We start from the raw sequence: 21,395 nt of genomic DNA on the forward strand, positions 1-21,395 counted from the left end.
TCGCACATACAAACACACGCAAAACACATGCACCCAGTCATTTACACACTGTAGTTTGTTCCATCTGTGGATCTAAAACAATGCTATATATTTTTCGCTGTCCTCCTTTTTGCAGTCTCACAAATTTCATCGTTCTTGCATCACTCACATACCCTGCATGACTACTGCTTGTTCTGTCTCGATCATTTTTTGCATCTTTTATATCTTTCTGAAACTCCAAGCGTTATCTCTACGGTATCTTTACTCTAAGATTTCATTTGAAACATTTTCTTGCTTTTTTTCCAGCGAATTACATTTTCTACAAATCCTACATTTCGTTAAAAGCTAGAATCATTTCAAGACTGTTGAAACTGTTAGTAGTGCAACTCCCTTAGCTTTTTAGAGTCACAACACTAAAGTAATTAAAAACTGATTTACCAAATTATTACTGTAATCCTGCAAAATTCCTAGATTGTTTGGCTGTTCAAGGCATGCATTGTCTGAGAGTCCTAGTTAGTGTTATATAGCGTTACAGCTGTTTTTCATGGGTTTTATGTAGCTTTCATGGCAGCCTCATTCCTGAACCTACCATAGAATATCTTCTTAAGAGATTCTTCATGCACCACTGATGTCCCCAAGTTTAAAATCCCTGCTTTGAAAAAGCATCTTCATTGGAATTTCAATTCCTTTACTTTTTTTTTTCACTACAGAAATGAGAGATTTGGATTTATACTGATACAGTAAAATGTCATGCACACTGCAGCCATACATTGCTAGTACTGCAACACACTCTATCCCAACCTCTTACATTTTGAAGAACAAAAGAATAAAGCAACGTGTAGAATCCATTTTCTACATATAGTAGTGGCTAGATTTCTGGGTAGGTGTTTGTTACAGGTTCAGAACACAAATGCAGCTTCTTTAACCAAAACCAAAACCCATCGTTTACTCTCTCTCTCACTCACACACAGACACACACAGATAAATGTGCATTGTATTGAAAAAGAAATATTAAACCTGATTATGACTCCTGGGTAAAATAAAGTTCACTGACACAAATGCTTACAGCACGGTGAAGCACAGTACATACAGTAACAATAAACAATGTGATTCACAAAATGATGAACATGTTATGACTTTACCTCTTGAGGGGTGTGTGTTTATTGCGTCTCTGTGTGGTAATATGTGTGTGATATAAAGCTGGCAGAGACTGAGATATATAATATCAAAGCAGTAAAGGTCAGAGCTGTGTGTATGTGTTTTGTGTGCGGTATTTTTGAGCACACTTGCTCCCATGTTGTGCTCTTTTAAAGGGGACAGACCACAATGTGTGTGTGTGTGTGTGTGTCTCTATGAGTGAGCATGTGTGAACTTTACCAGGAGTGAAAGGAAAGACCCCTGTGTATACAGAGAAAAACGATCAAAGACTCTGACTCTCCTGACCAGAGGAGGTCTGGCCCAGATCAATCCAACACTGGCTTGTGTGAGTGTGTGTGTATTTTACTATGCACAAAAGAGTGTGACAAAGAGAAGAAGAAATAAAAAGAAGAGAATAGAGAAGGACAAGAAGAAGAAGGAGCTGACAGAGAGAAGAAAGAAGCAAGTACGTTGCATGTTTTAGTGCATTATTAAATGCACTGTTTTTAAACTGTGCACGTCTACTTATGGATGTAATAACCTGGACTATCCTTTATTCTAAGCAAAGCAATATTTATTTATCGTATTGATTAAGCACATGATTAGTATTGCTCAATGAACATATAAGAGGCTGCTTGTAAAAGCTGCTTCACACCGCTGTGATGAAAAAATGTGTTGAAAATAAACAAAAACTTTATCTGCAGATTTTCTGCTTACAATCCTCCCAAACTTAATGTGGTGTTCTTGTTTTGTTATTGTGTTTCGTTAACCATTTGGAACAGCGACAACACAGTCAACCGAAATTAACCACTAAAAATGATATCACAGGTGATTTAGAGGGTATTTCTGAAAGTCGGTGTGGTTCTAAATTTAAGCAACATCAAGGTGTGTGCTTCAGGTTAACATTTTGTTAAGTGGGACAAGGTCTATGAGACTCATTTCATAACATAAACTAAAGTTCTTTGCAATACAATCACTGCCAGACCTGATATTGGATGTGTCCAAACTTAAACAGATGACAGTGGTTTATTGACAGCCCTTATTCCGAAACCTCTTTGTGTTAGTGTCGTATACTGTGCTTTCTTCAAGGTGTTAAATCTTGCATAAGTGCTCGACTCCTAGTTTTAGAATGTGTTTCTTGAAATATATATGCAAATGTTCTGCCCAAAAATCTGGTGTGAAAATGTTCAAAAGTGGATACAAAAACAAAAGTGCAAGCTTAATAGAGACAGAAACTCACGCTGCGATGGAGAGGTTGGCAGCAGACAGTGGGCTGACTTCAGCCACTTCCTTGGCTTTCTGCAGGGCGATCTTCTGACTGGCAGCCTCCTCTTCCTCCTGTTCATCCTGCAGAGACAGAGATTAAGAGGGAAATCCAAAGCAAGAGATAAATGAGGAGGGAGAAACAGAATTAATCCATTTAGTAGAGAAGCATGACTCTTGTGATTTTTTAGCTATAGAGATTTTTGGTAATATTGGACAATAGTGGACCTTGGTCAGCTCCTGTGCATTGGCCAAATTGTCAACAGCGATAGCCAAGAACACATTCAGCAGAGTATCTGAACACCGAGTTAAAGGAAATCCAGCATGTAGGAGTTTGTGTGTACATTTGTATACAGCAACTGACTAAAATTGGCTCCAACACTTGTTGTGCTGTAATTGTCATTCAACATTGTACCAGTTTCTAGTTAAACTAGGAAAAAGGTAGGATAAATATCAAAAATCTGTTGATTACAGAATGAAGACCATCGTGATTACAATAAGCTAAAAAACTACAACTAAAATTTAAAATTTATCACTGAATGTCTTAATTTCCAGTATACGAGTGTTTTGTAAACTTCTTCGCATTTCCACTGTCAAAGGATACAGTTGCCAAAAAGTGTGAGTACGATGAAGAAGACAGAGAAGGCCATGCCCTTGTTGACTCCGCCCTGAGATTTGATGCCATCGTACATCACCATGTTCCAGTCCTCGCCGGTCAGGATCTGGCACACACACAAACACACACACACACACACAGACATAAATATACTTAGAGGCCCTAGTCACTCTATGTAATATTATGATGATAAATTATACTTTGCTACAGAATACATAAACACACACTTACAAAATATGCATTCATTTGAAATGCTACAGTCAAAAGACACAGCTGCCCTCACCGTTAAATATATAGACAAGCTTTACCACAATAATGTTTTAGACCAATGACATTTAAGAATTTAAAAGAACATGTTATATCACTTCCTTGTGTGTGAATCTGCATTAGTCCTTAAATCATTTAGTCGTCCTCCTGCCCTCGACTTCTCCCACCATTCTGCCTCCCTCCCTCCACCAGCCTCTCCCTCTTTTCCTCCCCTTTGCATCATACCCTCGTCTCACCTGGAACACTGTCATTATTGCTGCGGGGAAGGTATCGAAGTTGGTTGGAGGAGTGCCATTTTCAAAATTAAACCTAGCAGGGGAAAAAGTGTCAAATGGAATAGAGAGAAGTATAAGGGTAAAAACACAAGCATCTTTTTTTTTATATTATTATTTTTAGAAACTACTCAAAAATGCAATGAAAAGAGACCAATCACTTAGTAGAAAATCAAATAAGGACTATTACAAAAAAGGAAAGGAGGAGAGAGACACAGGAAGAGAAGCCACACTAAATGAAAACAACACTGACTGTCCTCCGAAGAGCTGCATGCCCAGCAGGGCAAAGACAACTATGAAGAGGAAGAGCAGGAAGAGCAAGCTGATGATGGACTTCATGGAGTTGAGCAGAGACACAACGAGGTTACGCAAAGATGCCCAGTACCTGACGAAAATAGACAGAAGGTGTGTGTTTAGTAGAGAGCAATGTCTATTCTATGAATATGAGGAATAAATAAAAACTATAATACAGCAGACTCACTTAGTGACTTTGAAGATCCTCAATAACCTGAGAGCTCGTAGCACACTGATGCCAAATGATGTGCCCGGCTGGATGATGGACCACAGCACTTCAAATATACTACCACATATCACCTAATACAGATACAAGCATAAGCGAACACGTGGTCATTCATTATAATAAGCAGCTAATGTGCACACATCAGCAAAACATTAATCCATTTATGTGTGTATGTGTGTGTGTGTGTATGTGTGTGTATGTGGGTGTGTGTAAGGCCTAATAGGTGTGAAGTGAGTGTTTACACCTGCTTCTGAGTGTTTGTGTGTGTTCAGGTGCTGTGGGACTCACAATGCAGTCGAAACAGTTGAAGGAGGAGTTGAGGTAGGCCTGCTTGCCGAGGCCGTACATCTTTACCATCATCTCCGTCAAGAATATCCCCAGGAAGATGAATTCAGCAATATCTACACAGGAGGAGGAGGAGGAGGAGGAGGAGGAGAAGGTGGAGGAGGAGGAGGACGAGGAGGAGGAGACGGAGGAGGAAGAGGAAGGGGAGGAGGGGAAGATCAAAAGTGAAAGGAGATCATCAATCCCTGCATCCTTCAACCTGTATCTGTAAATTAAGCTACCACCTACCCATCCATCCATGTCTGTAAGTGTTTTATGATACATGTATTTAAAAGTCCAGTGTGTGAGATTTAGGGAATTCTATTTACAGAATATGGAAATATAATAATGGCATTAAAAAAAAAGAGGCAAATGAGTTGCAATCAACAACTACACCACTAGATTCCACTGAATCCTACACACTGATCGTTTAAGTATGAATATAAAATATGATTATTTTGACTAAGTGCTCACTAACATGGATAGTAACTCATTTGTGAGCACAATTTAAGAGAAATAAATCTTTTGTGTGCATAGAAGAAGTCTTAGATCTTTAACTTCAACCCGTGAAGAACGGGAGCAAAAACACAAGTGCTGCTTTTGTATTTCTGTTGAGTGTACATTGAAAATGTTCTCTCTCACTGTTGTTTTGTAGCTCAACTGTTAGGTCAGTTGTTTCGTGGATTTAGTCACATTTGCTTTTGAATTTGCACACCCACTCCATTCCAGTAACCTGCAATGAGGGCATTTGTGCATTTGTGGAAATAATCTGTGCATGATTGCACTAAGTATGCATGTATCCCTTTTCCTCCTACTCACTCAGAAAATCAGAAAGTATCTCTGGTTGGTCGTAGTGCACTACTGCCACACACATTGTGTTGAGGCCCACCAAACACAGTACGGTCCAGTAGAAGGCCTGGGATTTAACAACGTGTCGAATTAAGAAGCGTAGCCGTCGCTCTCGCCGCTTGAAAGTCGATCCTTCAAGCTTGGAGCTCTTCAAGCTGGCACGGGCAAATGGTGACCCTGGAAAAGACGCAAGACACATTGTATATTATCAGCTTTAATGACATAAACAGTGGTTTATTGGTATGGTTGTGTACATTTAAGATGTTAATGTACAAAGGCAACTGTTTCTTTCATTTTTGACTTTAACACAACAAGAGCTACACAATACAATAAATCAGATTCTATATTGTAGGTAAAATGGTGACACACCAATGACACACAGGAGATATAAGTCCAGATGTTCCCATGTCTTGATACGCCAATATCTGTTTTTTTATTTGTAGGTGCATTATTTAGTTTTGGTACCATATGATCTGTGATATTGTTAACAGATTGTGCTGTCCCAATTACAAAACAAAAGATCATGGCATAGAACATAAAGAAAAAATCTGGAGAAATATGGGTTGCAAAAGGGGAAGCAGGGAAGAGATAACAAGGGCACGTTAGAGAAAAGAAAGGTAGAAGACGGGGGAGGTTGGGGACAGGAAAACAAATGTAACATGAGGAGAGAAGTGCAGAGCAGTGGAGGACAGGAGAGGGTAGGAGAGGGAAGGAGAGGGATGGAGAGGAGGGTCAGGTAATGCTGATATGCAAGATAAGATAGCATCTGTATGTTCCTGTGGTTTGCCTTTGAGTATGTGTGTATATGAGTGAGTGACAGAGAGAGAAAGAGAGCATGTATCTTACCTACTGCCAGATCCCCCTCCCCTTCCTCTGGGTTTAGAAGCTCAGCTTTGCTTTTATGGTTTTTTGTGGCTCTTCTACGGGAGCCTGTAATAGAAAAAAAATAAAAAATACAACAGTGCCGTTATGCTTGAATGTATTACATGCATTAGTATATGTTTTAAAAAAAAAAAACACATTCATGTATGCACAAGAACAAAGAAAAGAGCAATTCATACCATCATAATCATTTTCATTTTCATCGTCTGCCAAGATGACCTCTTCTACAAAACACACGTAAACACAAATGTTAATACATAATCCAGCCACATAAAATGAATCTTGGATGACTTCCACATCATCTATCAATCTTTTTTTGATCATCGATTGTCATTTCTCATGTTAATTAAAGCTGGCCTGCACCTGCGCCTGTTACTCATCCCTTCCCTCCTTTTGTTTTTTAGCTTCCTTGTTTTTATGTAGATTGTCTTTTCAAGAAGATCAAAGGTCTCTCCTTTCTATCTGCCTCTTTATCCGCTCCTTCCCACGTCCATTCCTCTTATCTTCTCTACATCTTTCGTGGCCTCAGCAGATGGGTCAAAGTAAAAAGACGAGAGAGCAAAGGAGAACCACGGACACACAGCAGGTCTTCTCTATCCAAGCATCAAACATCTTTAATTCTAACTATGTAAATCGAGGCTGTACAAGTGCACCGGCTATAATTAAAGTTTGTTTGTATAACATTCTGAGGAGAATTATACCTATTACCAAGGTTCTAGTAGATGCATCACTGAAATATTGAATTTGTATGATGGAGATAACGCATGCAACGCATTTGGCGAGAGAAAAAAAACTGGATTGAGTGATTAGTATGAAGTGTGTCTGATAATAAGCTTCATAATTGAATTGTTTGGTTGTGAACTGTGACTGGAAGAAGGGTCAGTGTGCTTCAGACTACTTTACTTTCACTACAAAGCTTAAATTTTATTCTTGCAAATAAAATTAAACATACATTTATGTTACCTCAAAAATATAATATGTTTAATCTGATATTGGTATATATTGCTATTGGTCACTGGGGTATTTCCTGCAGCTGACTAACATCACATGCACCTGTCTCCACCATTTTATTTCAGTGTGCCAAAATAATAAATTAATTAAAACATGTACATCTACAATATGTCTGAAAACTTGGGAACAGAAAGGACTATGATACAATCTAGCGGGTATTTTCTTGCAAGCTACTTTTATTTTACTTTTTTTATTCATACTTATATTTGTGTATAAATTAAGTACAGTATATCATACATACCAGCTTTGCAGATCCACTCAAGATAACCATTTAGTTCTCTTTCAATCTGCTGCTGTCTTCTGAGCTTCAGGAACTCACTCCTGTTCTCTACACGCTCTCTCTCTTTGGCAAACTCCCTGCAGGGACATACACACGAATGCACATTTTAAAATCAATTCTTCAAATCTATCGAACAATTAATGCAAATGGGATGAAAGATTAGGAATAAATAACCTTTATACTATCTTTGTTACATGCACTCATAAACAGACACACACACACACACACTTACCCTGACAACACACCCAGCACCAGGTTGAGCATGAAGAAGGAGCCGATGATGATGAGGGGGATGAAGTACATCCAGTTCCATGCACTCCCTGAGGCATCGTTGCTCTGGAAACACATGCACACACACGCACACACACACACACACACACACACACACACACACACACACACACACACACACACACACACACACACACACACACACACACACACACACACACACATCAGACAGAGTAATCAGTGTTGTGCCTCTGAACTTGATATAAGAGCATTTAAGCTACCAGAAACATCGCTTGGTTAACAGTTTATTACAGTGAGCACTGGGAGATTTGCCACAGCTCATAATGACTGAGGCATTAGACTGAAGAGCATGTTAATGTCTGTCTTTGCACCTGTGCACTGTGTGCAAGAAAATACCATTTCAATTTATTAGGCTTGTCAAATTAGGGTGCAACCAGGTACTACATATATGGTATGTGTTTAAAAAAAAATTCATATAATTACAAAAAAAAAATAAAGAAAACGACTGAACATTATGTTAGAAAATGTATCTTGAAGTCATCATTAAATGTCCAGACAATAAGCCCATTAAAAAAATAGAGGCACTCAGAAGTGCTGTCCACTGCTGTTGGAAATATAAACAGCAGCAGGACTGACATGATTTTGCTTTAAGTCCTCTCAATAAGTAAATGCATATCTGCCACTCTATTTAGCTGCTCAGTGCAGAGTAAATAATGTATAACAAATGCTTTGGTCTCTCCCTCTCTGTCTCTATCACCGTGCTGTCCAGACTCTCCTCCCATTTTCTTTATTCACTCATTGTTTGCTCTCTCCTTTTGCTTCTTTGAGACCCCTTTCTCCTGCTATTCCCATCCTATTTCATTCATTTTGATGTTAATTTGTTTATTCTTTCCTCCATACCACCATCCCTTTCTTTCGCTGTGCAATCAATTTCTCATACTGTCAACCTCTACATTATACTTGATTCTTCATTTTACCTTTCCCTATCTCTTGATCCCCTCTTCTCTTTCCCATTTTCCACCCTCATTCTCATAGCCTCCCCATCCCATCGCCACCCTGTCTCCTCCTTCCTCCATCTCCCTCCATCCTTCTTCCTGCACGTAAGCTGGTATTGCCGGCGTGTACTCAATGTACCGCAGACCCTTTTTTCTACCATTAAACTTTTATCGCTCCCCTCCCCAGCAGCTGCAAGAATAACTTGGGCTGAACAGGCCCTTTTAAATATAGAGCAGCAACGGGAAGGAGGGACACGGGGATAGAGACACAGAGCGAGAGGGAAAGGGCAGAAGGAAGGGACATATGAAGGAATGAGAGAAGAGAGGAGAGAACGATGAGAAAGAAAAAAAAGAAAAGAAAAAAGAAGGAATAAGAAAACAAGCAAGGGAAAAAACAGGACAGACTGAGGGGGGAGTGGAGATGGGAAAAGAGACGGCTACAGTAACACTCAAAGACCCTCATCTACCTCTGGTCTCCTAGCAACCGTTGCCACTGATGGTAGGGAACTATTTAGTCTTGGCCATGAGTAATGACACTGTTCAAGACCTGGTACCTATTTTACGGGCAGACGCACAGGTGAAAACCACTGGGTGTTTTAACGCTTGAATTTTAGGATTTCATGAGAGAAAATAATCTTGGACTGTTTAGCCGTGCAGCCTTAGACTTCAATAAAAATACTATTGCAATTATATACAGACACGTTGGTTAAAATAAGACGTCAGACTAATTTATGCTATTTTTTAGATACTGTATGGCAGTATTATCCACACAAAATGGCCGCCAAATGCAAAAAAACAACAAAATAAATAAATACAACATGATACCGCTTAAAAACAGGGTCCATGTGTCAAGCAAATTGATACTGCATAATTTCCACTCTGATTCAAATGAATTGGCTATGGTCTTTGTCTGCTGGTGCAGCCCATCCATGACAAAGACTGATGGATTTTGCATTCTGGGTTATCATCCTCTTCACTTGAGTGATCCCTTCTATTCTTGCTTAAACCTACTAGCACAGAGACCTGCAAGTCTCAAATAATTGACTAGTTAGCCCCGTCCTCAAATCCCTTTAACAGTAATTGCTTCTTTTAATGTGTTTTATTCCTGCTTTACTAGGTACATAGCTTTTTATACACATGCACTGTTTTTCTGGTCAGGCTAAAGTATATAATAAGGTGGTTACTAAATGTTTTCCAAGCACTGTTTAGGGGTACATACATAGTAGAGTAATTCAGTCCAGCCCTCCATGGTGATACACTGGAAGACGGTGAGAATAGCAAACAGGATGTTGTCAAACTGGGTGATCCCGTAGTTTGGTCCCAGCCAGTACTGTCTACACGTGGTGCCATCTGGACATAGTCGTGACGGAGGCTCTGTCCCACATGGAAACTCTTCTCGGATCTCACCTGAACATGGGTGAAATTGGGAGTTGTTTTAAAACACAAAAGACAAATACGTTGTTTGTTTTGTAAGAAAGAAAATCTATGAATTGGTGCAAACCATGATTTTGTAACTCATTTTCTGGAATTAAATATGCGATGGAATAGGCTACAAAAACAGTCATGACACAGCAAAAGAGGCTAATCTACTTGAATTATGGACGACTTCATGGATTATTTGTAAATGAAATGTAATTTATCATCTCAACTCCATACAGCAGGGAAAGGGAAAAATAAGACAGATATTAGCAATGACTAAGCCTTAATCTTGAAAAGATGTAAAAATATAGACAAAAACATAAACATGGATGAAAGTACTACAAGCTATTTAATGTCAAAGATGTTATTCTGTTGAACAAATTGCATTTGTAATTTTAGCACTGCAACCATTTAGTCTAAGCCTACCTCAACCTGGAACAGGTGCGGTCCTCACCTGGGGCAAACAGTTACAGCACACACACACACACACACACACACACACACACACACACTACACCTTTACCTGTGTGATTGTCAAAGCAGGTCGTGTGGAATTTGCCCATGTAGAACTCCAGACCAATGATGGCAAACATGAGGATGGCAAAGAAAAGAAGCAGGCCAATTTGCAGCAGAGGAATCATGGCCTTCATGATGGATTTGAGCACCACCTGTAAGCCTGTAAGACGCGGTTTATACAGTATTAATATATTTACAATTGTAGTTATCTATCAAAAATGTTAACATGTTTTCAACTGAAAAACAGAAACAGGTACAATGATCTAAAAAACCTGCTTGCCCTAAGTTTTAATTACATATTAAATGGAAAATAACACCAAGATTTTCAAATCTATATCACACCGAAGCTTCTGATAAAGCTTAGTGACTTTTATGATGAGTAAGCCTTGGTTTCAGCCCTGTAGTGGCGTACAAGCTATTAATAATACTGCAGTGGTGCTGGAACACTACTGCCACTATAACATTTAAAAAAGAAGCAGAGAGTGCGTAGAAGAACCACTTTTGTTCGAACACTTTGGGTGCATTATGCAGAACACAAAAACTGCATAAAACCTTGACACATAATGGTCCTATGTGCTATTTTGATCCCCTAATAAAATCTAGAACTGTTCTGAACTGTCATTTTCCCCAACTAATGAATAACAAAGAAGATTTTTTTAATGTAAGTAAGGAGTTTTGACTTACTTGGAATACCGGACACCAGTTTGAGGGGCCTCAATACTCGCACAGCCCTGAGGGTCCGCAAGTCGAAATCTGAACCCACAGTGGACAGAATACTAAAGGGAAAGAGAGAAATGTACCAAAGCATGCACAGACAATCAATATTAAAGCTATTCAAGCTTGACACTGTCAGTTAAGCTCTCCCTGTTTCTTTCTCATACACAGACACACACACTTTTACTAACGTGTGCACACTGTTACACAAACCCACACACAGGTCATTACAAGCAAGTGGGTGAGCACTGTATGTAAATCCTGTAAGACCTAGGCTGATCAATAGAGACTGACAAGTGAAGTAGGACAGAGAAGTGTATCAAGACGACAAAGAGATGGGCTGAAGGGTGAACGTTTTGTATCCGGATGATAGAAGGACTATAAAATGGAAAAGGCGAGATGGAGTGATGGGGAGAAGAGAGAAGATGGGAGGACAAAGAGATAGAGGTGGATAGAGAGAGAGGGAGCTCCGGTAGAATCAGAGATGCTGAGTTGCTTATTTATATATACTGTATATATATATATATATAATTTAAGATGTTTTCTCTTCAAGTCATCACCAGGTTGCACTGTAAACGTGTTGTGTGAGGTGTGTACAGTACAGTTTCGATACTCATCGTCAAAATAAAAACAACAGCATGTGTGTGTACGTGTGTACTTGAGATGGGTAAGATGTTCCCTTGCGCTGCCAGACTTCCAGTCAGTCCCTTCGTCTGACGCACACTGTGAATCATCCACCTCCTCCTCCCCCAACTCCCCCACCTCTTCTCGCTCTCTCTCTCCCTCGCTTTCGGTCGCTTTCTCTGACACATTTCCACTTTCCTCTGTTCCACTAAGAGGCCCAGTGACACAGCAGAGCCTTAATCACAGGTTTGAAGTCAGCCTGCTTTGCTTGGAAACTTACGGAATTGGCAGGAAGGGGAAAAGTAACACCGACCCAGGATCCATGGGTGAATATATACCCAGCTGTGGCTTTGAATGCTGTATTGCATTACCAGGAAGCCCCCCCAGTGGTAGGTCCTACATCACTATATGCTAGGGTCCTTGTAATAGCATTGTGTGGTATCAAATGCCTCATCAGAGGCTGACTTCAAACTGGAAGGTTTCTGGTTAGGCCAAGAAGCAACGCTGTACTTCAGCTGCGTGTATAACTAAAACATTATGGTAGAAGTGCCTTGCAAAGAAATACATATATATATTACTGATATTAGAATCAAAGCTATTAATAAGATATTGCAGTTCACAAATACTAAACATGTCGAGAGGCCAGAAACAGTATCTCCATTACAAAGTTTGTCTACCTTAGAGTACTGACAGGTTTATGTTTTAACTATTAAACATTATTAACAATGTTTTGTGGTTATGTTAAAAAAAATACTGTAGAGTCAGTATGTTTCTGATGTACCCAACAAACACATTTATAGCAATGCAATGTCATTATTTTTAGCCATGTAGGTTTTGTAAAAGGCATTTTTGGAGTATCTATCGAGTGCGCATCTTTACAAAGAATCAAGATAAAGATTAAAAGTATAATTAAAAATACATTTAGCACATTTTTGATAGATGCATATGTGTTTGTGTATTTTATTTCCCCCCCCCAATTATTCCATTATAAACATCAAGAGATTCATTAACATAATATTTATTTATAACTCTGCTGTTTCATGGTTTTTGGGGTTAATAGCTTCATGTTATTTATTCTGGAATGTGAGTGACATATTACTTTGACACAAAGTTTGTATTATTGTATTTTCATAACAATATTGCATTGCTGAGAACATTGCTTCACACAGAGGTCAGAGTGAAAGCTCCGCTACACAACATCTGTAGGAAAATATGATGTAGGAAACAAAGGTGAAATAGAGTAAAAAATGCAAGAAAAATGACGTGAATATACGTAAAGTCGAAATAAAATGAAAACATCGATAGATCAGTGAAGAACTATAAATAAGCTGAAGGTTGCCAGATACAGAAACCATTTGACTAGAATCGTTTCACTGCAATTACACATGATTTTATGTAATCTATGAATATAGAAACAACAATAATAATAGTTATGAAGATGATGATAATAACAGACAATGATGACGACAGCAATATGATGACAGTGGATAAATATTTCAGTTTCTAAAAAGCATCCGCCGTCACAAACGGTGTCAGGCCGATGAGGCAGTTCCTCATTCACACCGTCTCCACGGTTACTGGGCCTTTTCTCATTCATAAGTGTTTCCATGGCAACAGGGACCTTGGCTCATTGATAGAATCTCTGTATCACCTTGGTAACAGGGCCAAGGGAGGAGCCTGATTGATTGTTTTTTTTTTGTTGTTTTTTTTCTCCTCACGTCTCTCTTTAATGTAAATGTATCCCGACTCACACAGACAAACACATGTGTATGTACACACACGCAAAAATAGAATGACAAAAGCAAATACAGTAGCGCACACACATCTGCACAGCAAACGGGCACTAGTTGGAGATCAAACATACTGAGTGGGAATAATTTTATTCACGTATGCACACTGGAAAGTAGGTCATTTGGTATAACCAATGGGAAACATTGTCAGGGACAGAGATCCTGTCTATAGTTCATTTTATACACATAAACTAAACACACGCACATACACACACACACGCACACACACTGCACTGTATGCAATGGAACACAAATGATTAAGGAAAATCACATTAAGCAATATTGCTATTACACAATCTCCCCACTGACCCGGTCTCATGGGACACCAACACATTATACAAACACATTTTTTTTTGCCCGCTCTCGCCGTCTGCTTTCTTGCTGACTTCAGCTAAATATGGCTAATTATCTCTGTCCACATCACTGACTAAATCACTTCATCTCTTCCCCAAACTCCCAACCTATCTCTCCCTGTTGATCTCTATTACCATGATTCAACTATTTCATATTCCATGTATCTGCATAATTATAAATACTCTCTTATATTAATATTATACCTTACCTTTGTCAACAAAAGTGTAAATCAGTAGGGATGCGGCGATTAACCGATTTAACAATTAACCACAGTTTAAAACGTCACTTATTTGTAATTGTAAAGACTCAGCTACACTAAATGTTTCTCTCACTTACAATCAACAAAGTAAGTTAAGAGCTTTCAGTGTAACAACTGCTACAAAGCAGGATAAGGAGCACTGGACCCTTAACGTTTATATATTTAATGCCACCGAAATGGCATGCAATTCCCTCAAGGGCTGAAAAAAGATGTTCTCAATCAGTCAATCATTATTCTTACTCGTCTTTTTTTCAAGGTAAACATAAATTTAGCAAATCTCACAAGGGTCACTCATAGGCTTCCTTCCTTTCTTCCTATACCACCCTGTGCCAGTTGCATATAATCAAAAGAACCTCCGCAACAGTACAAGAAGAAGGAACGGAGGTGAAGGATGCGAGCCAAGAATGGCTGTAAACTAAGGGTAATTGGACTAATAATCAATAGTGGGCATAAAAAACAACTAGCTTATTCTCAGGGCCAAATCACTCAGGCAATTTACTACAAGAGATAGGTCAACACGCACACTTGGGCACGGAAACAAGGGCGCACACAAATCCACTGACATCCAACAAGGTTGTAGAGTGAATAGCTAATCTATTCAGACGTCTTTGTATGAGTAGGAAATGGAAAAGGAATGTTTGAAGTGGAAATGCATGTGTGTGTGTGTGTGTGTGTGTGTGTGTGTGTCTGCGTGCGCTCATGCGTGTGTGTGTGTATGTGTGTGTGTGTGCATGCATTGGTCAATGTGTTATCAGAGGTTTCAGACAGAGGCGGGTAGAAAGGCCAAATAGTCTTTCATCTTCAAAGAGCTGCTCTGCTAAAAAACACAGCCCCCATTCATAGAGAGCACAACAATGAATGTGTGTGTGTAGCGTACGCGTGTGTGTGTGCGCGAGTGTAAAATGTATTGACTTCAGTCAGTGTACATAATGTATCATGGGAATATACGGTACATGTGGTTGTGAGTGCTGCGGCGTATTCTATCTCTGTCTACACACCTTGCTGCAGCTTCCTGCTTTACTACTAAATGGTAACAACACAGCAGGTTGACTGAGAAATGAAGAGTACAGGGTGTGTTCTGTGACTGTTCTTTACATTGCGTAATAAATCTATAGTTTACTTGAAAAAAATATTTTGACGAATGTTTTATTTATGCTCCATGGTAATTTTAATTTCTCGATTCTTCCCTGCCACCTTGCTTAGCTGTGCTTTGCCTCCTCTTTCTTATTTATAATCACATTTTCTATCATCCTTTTGTTCTTCTTTACGTCTTGCTTCACTTTCCATGATATGTTATTACCAATTCAGACCGAGTCTGTCATTTCCACTAACTTTTCATGGAGGCTTTAAAAGTGAAAATTTGTCAATTCTCAGAAAATCCACAATGAAATTAACATTTCAGCTAAATGTCTTGCCTCAGACATTTCGGGTGCCCTTGTCAATCACTGATAACACTATCAACTTAATTTTAGCTGCATGCCTATTAGAAATCAGTATTGATTTTTCACTACCCTGAGGCTAGCAGACCTCACATCGGAAAAAATCTACCAACAGACCTATTGATGCTATAGAGAGCGGAAGGGAGAGAGAGAGAGAGAGAGGAGATGAGAAGATTTAAACCCTTACTTTTGTCTTTTGTCTGGAGCGATGTTAAAGTGCCACATCCAAGCCCGGACTTTTTTGAAAATATATTAAGAATGCGTCCTGAAGACGGTCTAAAGATTTTCTGCTTCCGTGTTGGATCAACATCTCCACTACAACACAGGAAACGCATGTGCCTATAGGAGACTGATGGTTTAACTTGTGCAATTTCAGCTCTGAGTGTTTCACTGTCAAAACATAAAAAATTCCCATTATAAAACACGACGGGAGAGGGATTATGTGAGGCCAGGCGTTTACTGGAAGTTTTAAGGACAGCCTTGCTTCCTTCTGCTCTCTGCATCTCGCTACTTCCTGCTGTCTCGCTGACACTCGTCTTCTCACTTCTCTTCTCTCTTGCAGTCACTCTGTTATGCCATGCTGAGATGAGCTTGGCTTCATGATTGCTCTTATTAAAGCATGAGGACATACTGCCAAACTGAATGCTCGCTCACTCAGTATACGTGTGTGTTGGTGTGTTGTAGGTGTGAGGGAGAGAGCGAAGGGAGGGGGCAATCACTAGTTTCCCTTTGTCAGCAAAGATGCACATGGTTTATGTAACCTATGATGCTCTCCAAATTACCACATACAGCCAAAAACATGCTATGACCTCAACATATCACAACATAATCTGTGCCAGCACTCCCACACAGGCATTCCATTAGATACAGTAGCATATAGTAACACAGTTTCACTATGTGACTTCTCCAGTGAGTGAACGACTAATAGACAGATCAGTGTAATGTGAATTTTTTAGTTGCGAACAAGAAAACTAGGTTTTATCTATGTTGTTAAAATTTTGGAACGGGAATCAATAACCAATTCTTAAGCTTTGTTAAAATTTTAAGATCCACTGTGGCAGATTTAAAACAGCATCTGCTTTTCGCTAACAGAATTCTAACACACATCTAATACAGATTCTCCTCTTTCCACAAGCCCATCACTCAACCATCACATTCATCTAATTCACAATCATTTTTTAAATTCAAACCATACACCATCATGTGCCAGCTGTAAACATATTATCTCAGAGCTTGCAATACCTACATGAGAAAGAAGGGGTGACATTTGACACGTGTCATATGTATGGATGGATCAACAGATGTTTCATTGACAAATTAAAATAAATAAATAATAATAAAAAAATCGTTCTTTTTATTTCTGTCAATCTGACTTATTATCTATTTATACCAGCACTTTCCTCTAATCTAATCGGTGATAGTAACTCTATCATGATAATCCCATCAAGTGTCTTAACTCACCATCATTTACACCTCGAGCTGCATGCATCCCGTTTCGTGTTCACTTTGCGTTGCTTTCACCTTCTCACTGAACAGTCAAATGAAATGTCATGGTGGCCATATACACTGGCATCTACAGCTAACCACGTTTTTTTATTGTTGGTCTTTATACATGGTCCCTGTTCTGCTGTTAATTAATGATGTCCAACTCATGATTAGAGCCCTTTTGTTCTTTTTTCCCTCCCTTATTTGTTTGTCACTTCCAGCACCGTTTTCTACTTCTCTTTCTATCCATTCCAAATGCCTCTTTGTTTCTCCTTAGCTGTGAGACCCTGCAAATTGTCTTGCATCTTCTCTTCATACTTTCTGTCCAATGTCTGTTCCCTCTGCGATCCCCCCAGCAACACTCCCTCCCTCCGTCTCTGTGTGTATTGTGGTGACATTTGTTCACTACCCAGGTTGCTGGCTGCCTGCAGTTCTGCTCTGTGATCTGACTGCTGCCTTACCCAGGATGGATAATGGCCATTCATTAGAGCAAAGGAGCAGCGCTAGGACACTCATAAACACACACATGCACAGACACACTTTAAACCACATGACATCAATCACTTCGTTTTGTCCATCTGACATCTGATTTTGACCTTCGTTTTCACTAATGTGCATGCATTTTTGAGTGTGTCCTGTACAGGCATGTGTGTGTGTGTGATAAGTGTATAGCCTGTGTCGCCTGCCACTTACCCTGTGAGTACCACCACAAAGTCCATGACATTCCACCCATTTCTCAGGTAGGAGTTCTTGTGAAAGGCAAAACCAAGTGCCAGGATCTTTATTCCAGACTCAAAACAGAAGATCCCTATGAAGTACGGCTCTGTATCATCCTGAGGAGAGACAAAGTGAGAGAGAGAGATCAAGCAAAGGATGCAAGGCAGAAAAGAAGGGAGAAAGGAAGAGATGGTTAAGAGGGACTTCAGAAGAATATTTTTATAAATATGTGTCAACTTTTTGTTGGCACTAACTTCAGTGTTGCTATGTGGAAATGAACAAGAATTTAAATGCATCTACTTTTTCTTTTCTAACTTTAAAATAGCATTTTTGCTTTAATTGGATATACCATTAACATATTTCCCTGCAAATCTCTGTCTTATAAACATTGTGTATTTGTTTCTAATCGGTCACAGTGCACATAGATAGATCATTTGGATCATTATGTTTTTACAAGGTGAAGAAATTCTTGTTTTAACAGCTTGTTCAGACTGCATGCATCTCCGCTGATGTAAAATCAATAGAGAGTCAGAAATGTCACCTGGATTTAACCATGTTTACATATGGATCACTTACTGTATCAGGTCTGTTGAACTTACCAAGCGCTCAGACAGTGGTGTCTTATCTCCATCAGGCAAATGTTGCTCCAGAGCCAGGACAATGCAGTTGGCAATGATGGTAGCTAGAATCATCCACTCAAATGGAGTGAGGAGAGTCAGTCAAGGAAGAAACACTTGTCAAGACGTAAATCCAAACAGTTTCTATCCCAAATTAAATCTACAACATGATTAGTGCTGTTTTGTACATAATCAAAAGGATGCATAAACAGCCAAAAACATTTACGCTTTCATTATTTTGGTATTTTGTCATCCGTACAAGGTCTTCAAGTGGTTGAAAAATACAAGATATATGATTACTTAACTGAAAAGAAGGGAGGAAGGATGAGATGGTTAAGAGGGAGGTCAGAAGATTTTTTTTTATTTCATAAAAATATATTTTTATATTATGATTACTTAACTAATATGCAATTGTGTGGGGCAAAGTCCTACATTTTCTCCTTGGTGATCATTTATTCCTTATACTTCCTTAAAAATGTGTGTCCATGGAAAACAAAAGCAACATGCAATAATGGCTTAAACTTTAATCCTGCATATCATGTGGCATGGTGGTGGGACCAAAATTGTTGAAAATAAATATATGCATAGCAATATTAAATTAAAAAAGCTTCATTAAGCTTTTAAAAATCAGAATCCTATTTCCTTAATTCCGATGTTGACCTAGTGGTGCTATATGACAAGTCGGGCTCAAAACGGTAACTTTGGTGACAAAGCTCTCTAACAAGTTAATATTGTCACTCTCATGTGAAAAGGTTAAATGAATGCAGTGAGTGTAAGTGAGTCAGACAGACAGCACATAGCTCAAATAAACCGATGCCTGGCTTCTCACCGCCATTGCCGCCTGTTTACACGAATACACATACACATACACACAGACCAACAAGCCATCATTATGAGTCAGTTAAATATGTTCTGCTAAGTGTATGTTCTGGTAACACACCACCCACACAGACAAACAAAACAAACAAACACACGCGCGCACACACACACACACAGACACACACACACAAACTCTCTCGTGGTGCCTTCTTAAATCAATTCTCCTGTCTCGTTAAGGTCACAAGATGAATAGTTACATTTAAAAGAGGAGAGAGAGCGAGTGGAGAGAGAGAGAGTGACTGAGAGAATGAATGTGAGTGGAAATGAATGAGTGATCAAGAAACATGGAGAGGGAGGAATGAATAGAGGAAGAAGAAGAGGACAGGAAGATGAGAATAAGTGAAAGTACGGCCGATGATTTGTGTCATTTTGTGTCTTTATATCTTTTTCTATTCTATTCTATTCGTTCTCCTCTTCTTCACCTTTTTCCTACTTGCCTGCTTCCTTTGGGAGCATCCATTCCCATGGCAGATGGGAGGAAGGGAAAAATTGAAGAGGAGGCTATTTGTGGAAACATACATCATGTGTGCATGTGTTACATGTACATGCCTGTGTGTGCGCACGCATGTGCGCAGACTTAAAGGTGCATGCGTATTTTTGTTTTCTCCAGATCAAGGGGAACTGAAAGGCTAGTCCAGCCTTGTCCGAGCCCACAGTTTGTGTGTGCAATGTGTGTGTGTGTGTGCGCGCATATGTTTGCGATCATGCGCATCTGTTTGACCGCTCTTACCACCAGGCACACATTACTACAACACCCAGGGCACCACTCAATTAGCCTCCCTGCCCCCCAGCAGAGTGTGCGTGTACAAATGTGCGTGAGTGTGTGCATATGTATATGTGTGTGTGTCGGGCTTTGAGTGGGCAGGGTGCTCTTGACTGAAAAAAAAAAAAGGGAAAGAGAGCGAGAGAAGGAGAAAGTGCAAGGGGAGCGAGACTGATATAGAAACGCAGGGACAAAGGGACAAATGTGTGTGTACGAGTGTGTTACGTATTAGAAATGCTTCTCATGCGGAATGGCTGTGTGTGTCTATGATGATGATGATAATCATTTGACACATTTGTCCCTGCGTTATGTTTAAAGGTGCCAAATGATTTTCTCCCTCTTAAGTGTGTGTGTGCATCAATATGGGTGCGTGAAACATTTGCAGCATCCTTAAAGATTCCCCCCCCTGCAGACATACACATACAGTACACTTTTATACAAATTCATAATATAAATAAATGACTCACACTCTTGCCATAAACCTTTCAATAATGAATCTCCTCTTCTTCCTCACTGGCTATATATAGCAACATGACAGAGTTAAAAGCAAGGGAAGAATCGGGGGGTGAGAGAGAGAGAGAGAGAGAGAGGTGGGGGTAGATGCTCTCTGACCATTCTCCCGCCCTTCATCTTTCTAATGTTTTCTTTGTCCTCAGTCTCTCTCTCCCTCTTTTGCCTCCCCTGTGTTTCTTGCTCAACCCGTGATTCTGCATATGCTTGCTTTTTATTATCTGTCTAGGTGCGTGTTTGTGTGTGTGTGTGTGTGTGTGTGTGTGTGTGTGTGTGTATGCACTGTAATGGGGACAGTAGTAGGTCGTAGACGGCGATGTCTCGCCAAGAAAAGGGAAGTGAGGCCCTCAAAGTACACTGCTGGAGCCAAATGACGCACGCAAACAGACGCACACACACACACAAAACACACACACACACACACACACTTCTATGGCCTTTTCCTAACCTTGTCGATCACGGGTTCCATACTGTTCCTTATGTTCTCTCTCTTTCCTACTTTCTATCCTCCTCAGTAAAGCATGCCTGTTTCTCACTGATACATTTCTTTCTCTGCACTGTTAAGCCACCTCTCTTTTTCTCCCATACACGTATCATCGTTTACTTTTACATTATTCCATCATTTTGTTCAATAATCTTAAAGTCTCCATCTACTGTTTTCC

At 39.6% G+C, this 21,395-nt stretch overlaps 1 protein-coding gene across 15 annotated transcripts in view; it reads right to left on the bottom strand.

The window, feature by feature from the left end:
* Positions 1-21,395, bottom strand: part of cacna1aa (calcium channel, voltage-dependent, P/Q type, alpha 1A subunit, a) — an 80,675-nt gene that overhangs the window by 37,979 nt on the left and 21,301 nt on the right. For all 15 annotated transcript variants that reach the window (XM_019269785.2, XM_019269782.2, XM_019269780.2 and 12 more), the window contains exons 2-18: positions 18,564-18,669; positions 17,941-18,080; positions 11,267-11,358; positions 10,590-10,742; positions 9,867-10,054; positions 7,633-7,736; positions 7,362-7,477; positions 6,289-6,333; positions 6,074-6,157; positions 5,198-5,404; positions 4,343-4,455; positions 4,016-4,128; positions 3,788-3,919; positions 3,499-3,571; positions 2,984-3,101; positions 2,608-2,675; positions 2,357-2,463 (exon numbers count right to left, since the gene is read on the bottom strand). In XM_019269785.2, coding sequence (XP_019125330.2) covers positions 2,357-2,463; positions 2,608-2,675; positions 2,984-3,101; positions 3,499-3,571; positions 3,788-3,919; positions 4,016-4,128; positions 4,343-4,455; positions 5,198-5,404; positions 6,074-6,157; positions 6,289-6,333; positions 7,362-7,477; positions 7,633-7,736; positions 9,867-10,054; positions 10,590-10,742; positions 11,267-11,358; positions 17,941-18,080; positions 18,564-18,669 — 1,959 coding nt within the window. The remainder of the gene's footprint in view (positions 1-2,356; positions 2,464-2,607; positions 2,676-2,983; positions 3,102-3,498; positions 3,572-3,787; positions 3,920-4,015; positions 4,129-4,342; positions 4,456-5,197; positions 5,405-6,073; positions 6,158-6,288; positions 6,334-7,361; positions 7,478-7,632; positions 7,737-9,866; positions 10,055-10,589; positions 10,743-11,266; positions 11,359-17,940; positions 18,081-18,563; positions 18,670-21,395) is intronic.

Source organism: Larimichthys crocea, chromosome XII, assembly GCF_000972845.2.
Source record: "Larimichthys crocea isolate SSNF chromosome XII, L_crocea_2.0, whole genome shotgun sequence".
Classification (NCBI taxonomy): domain Eukaryota; kingdom Metazoa; phylum Chordata; class Actinopteri; family Sciaenidae; genus Larimichthys; species Larimichthys crocea.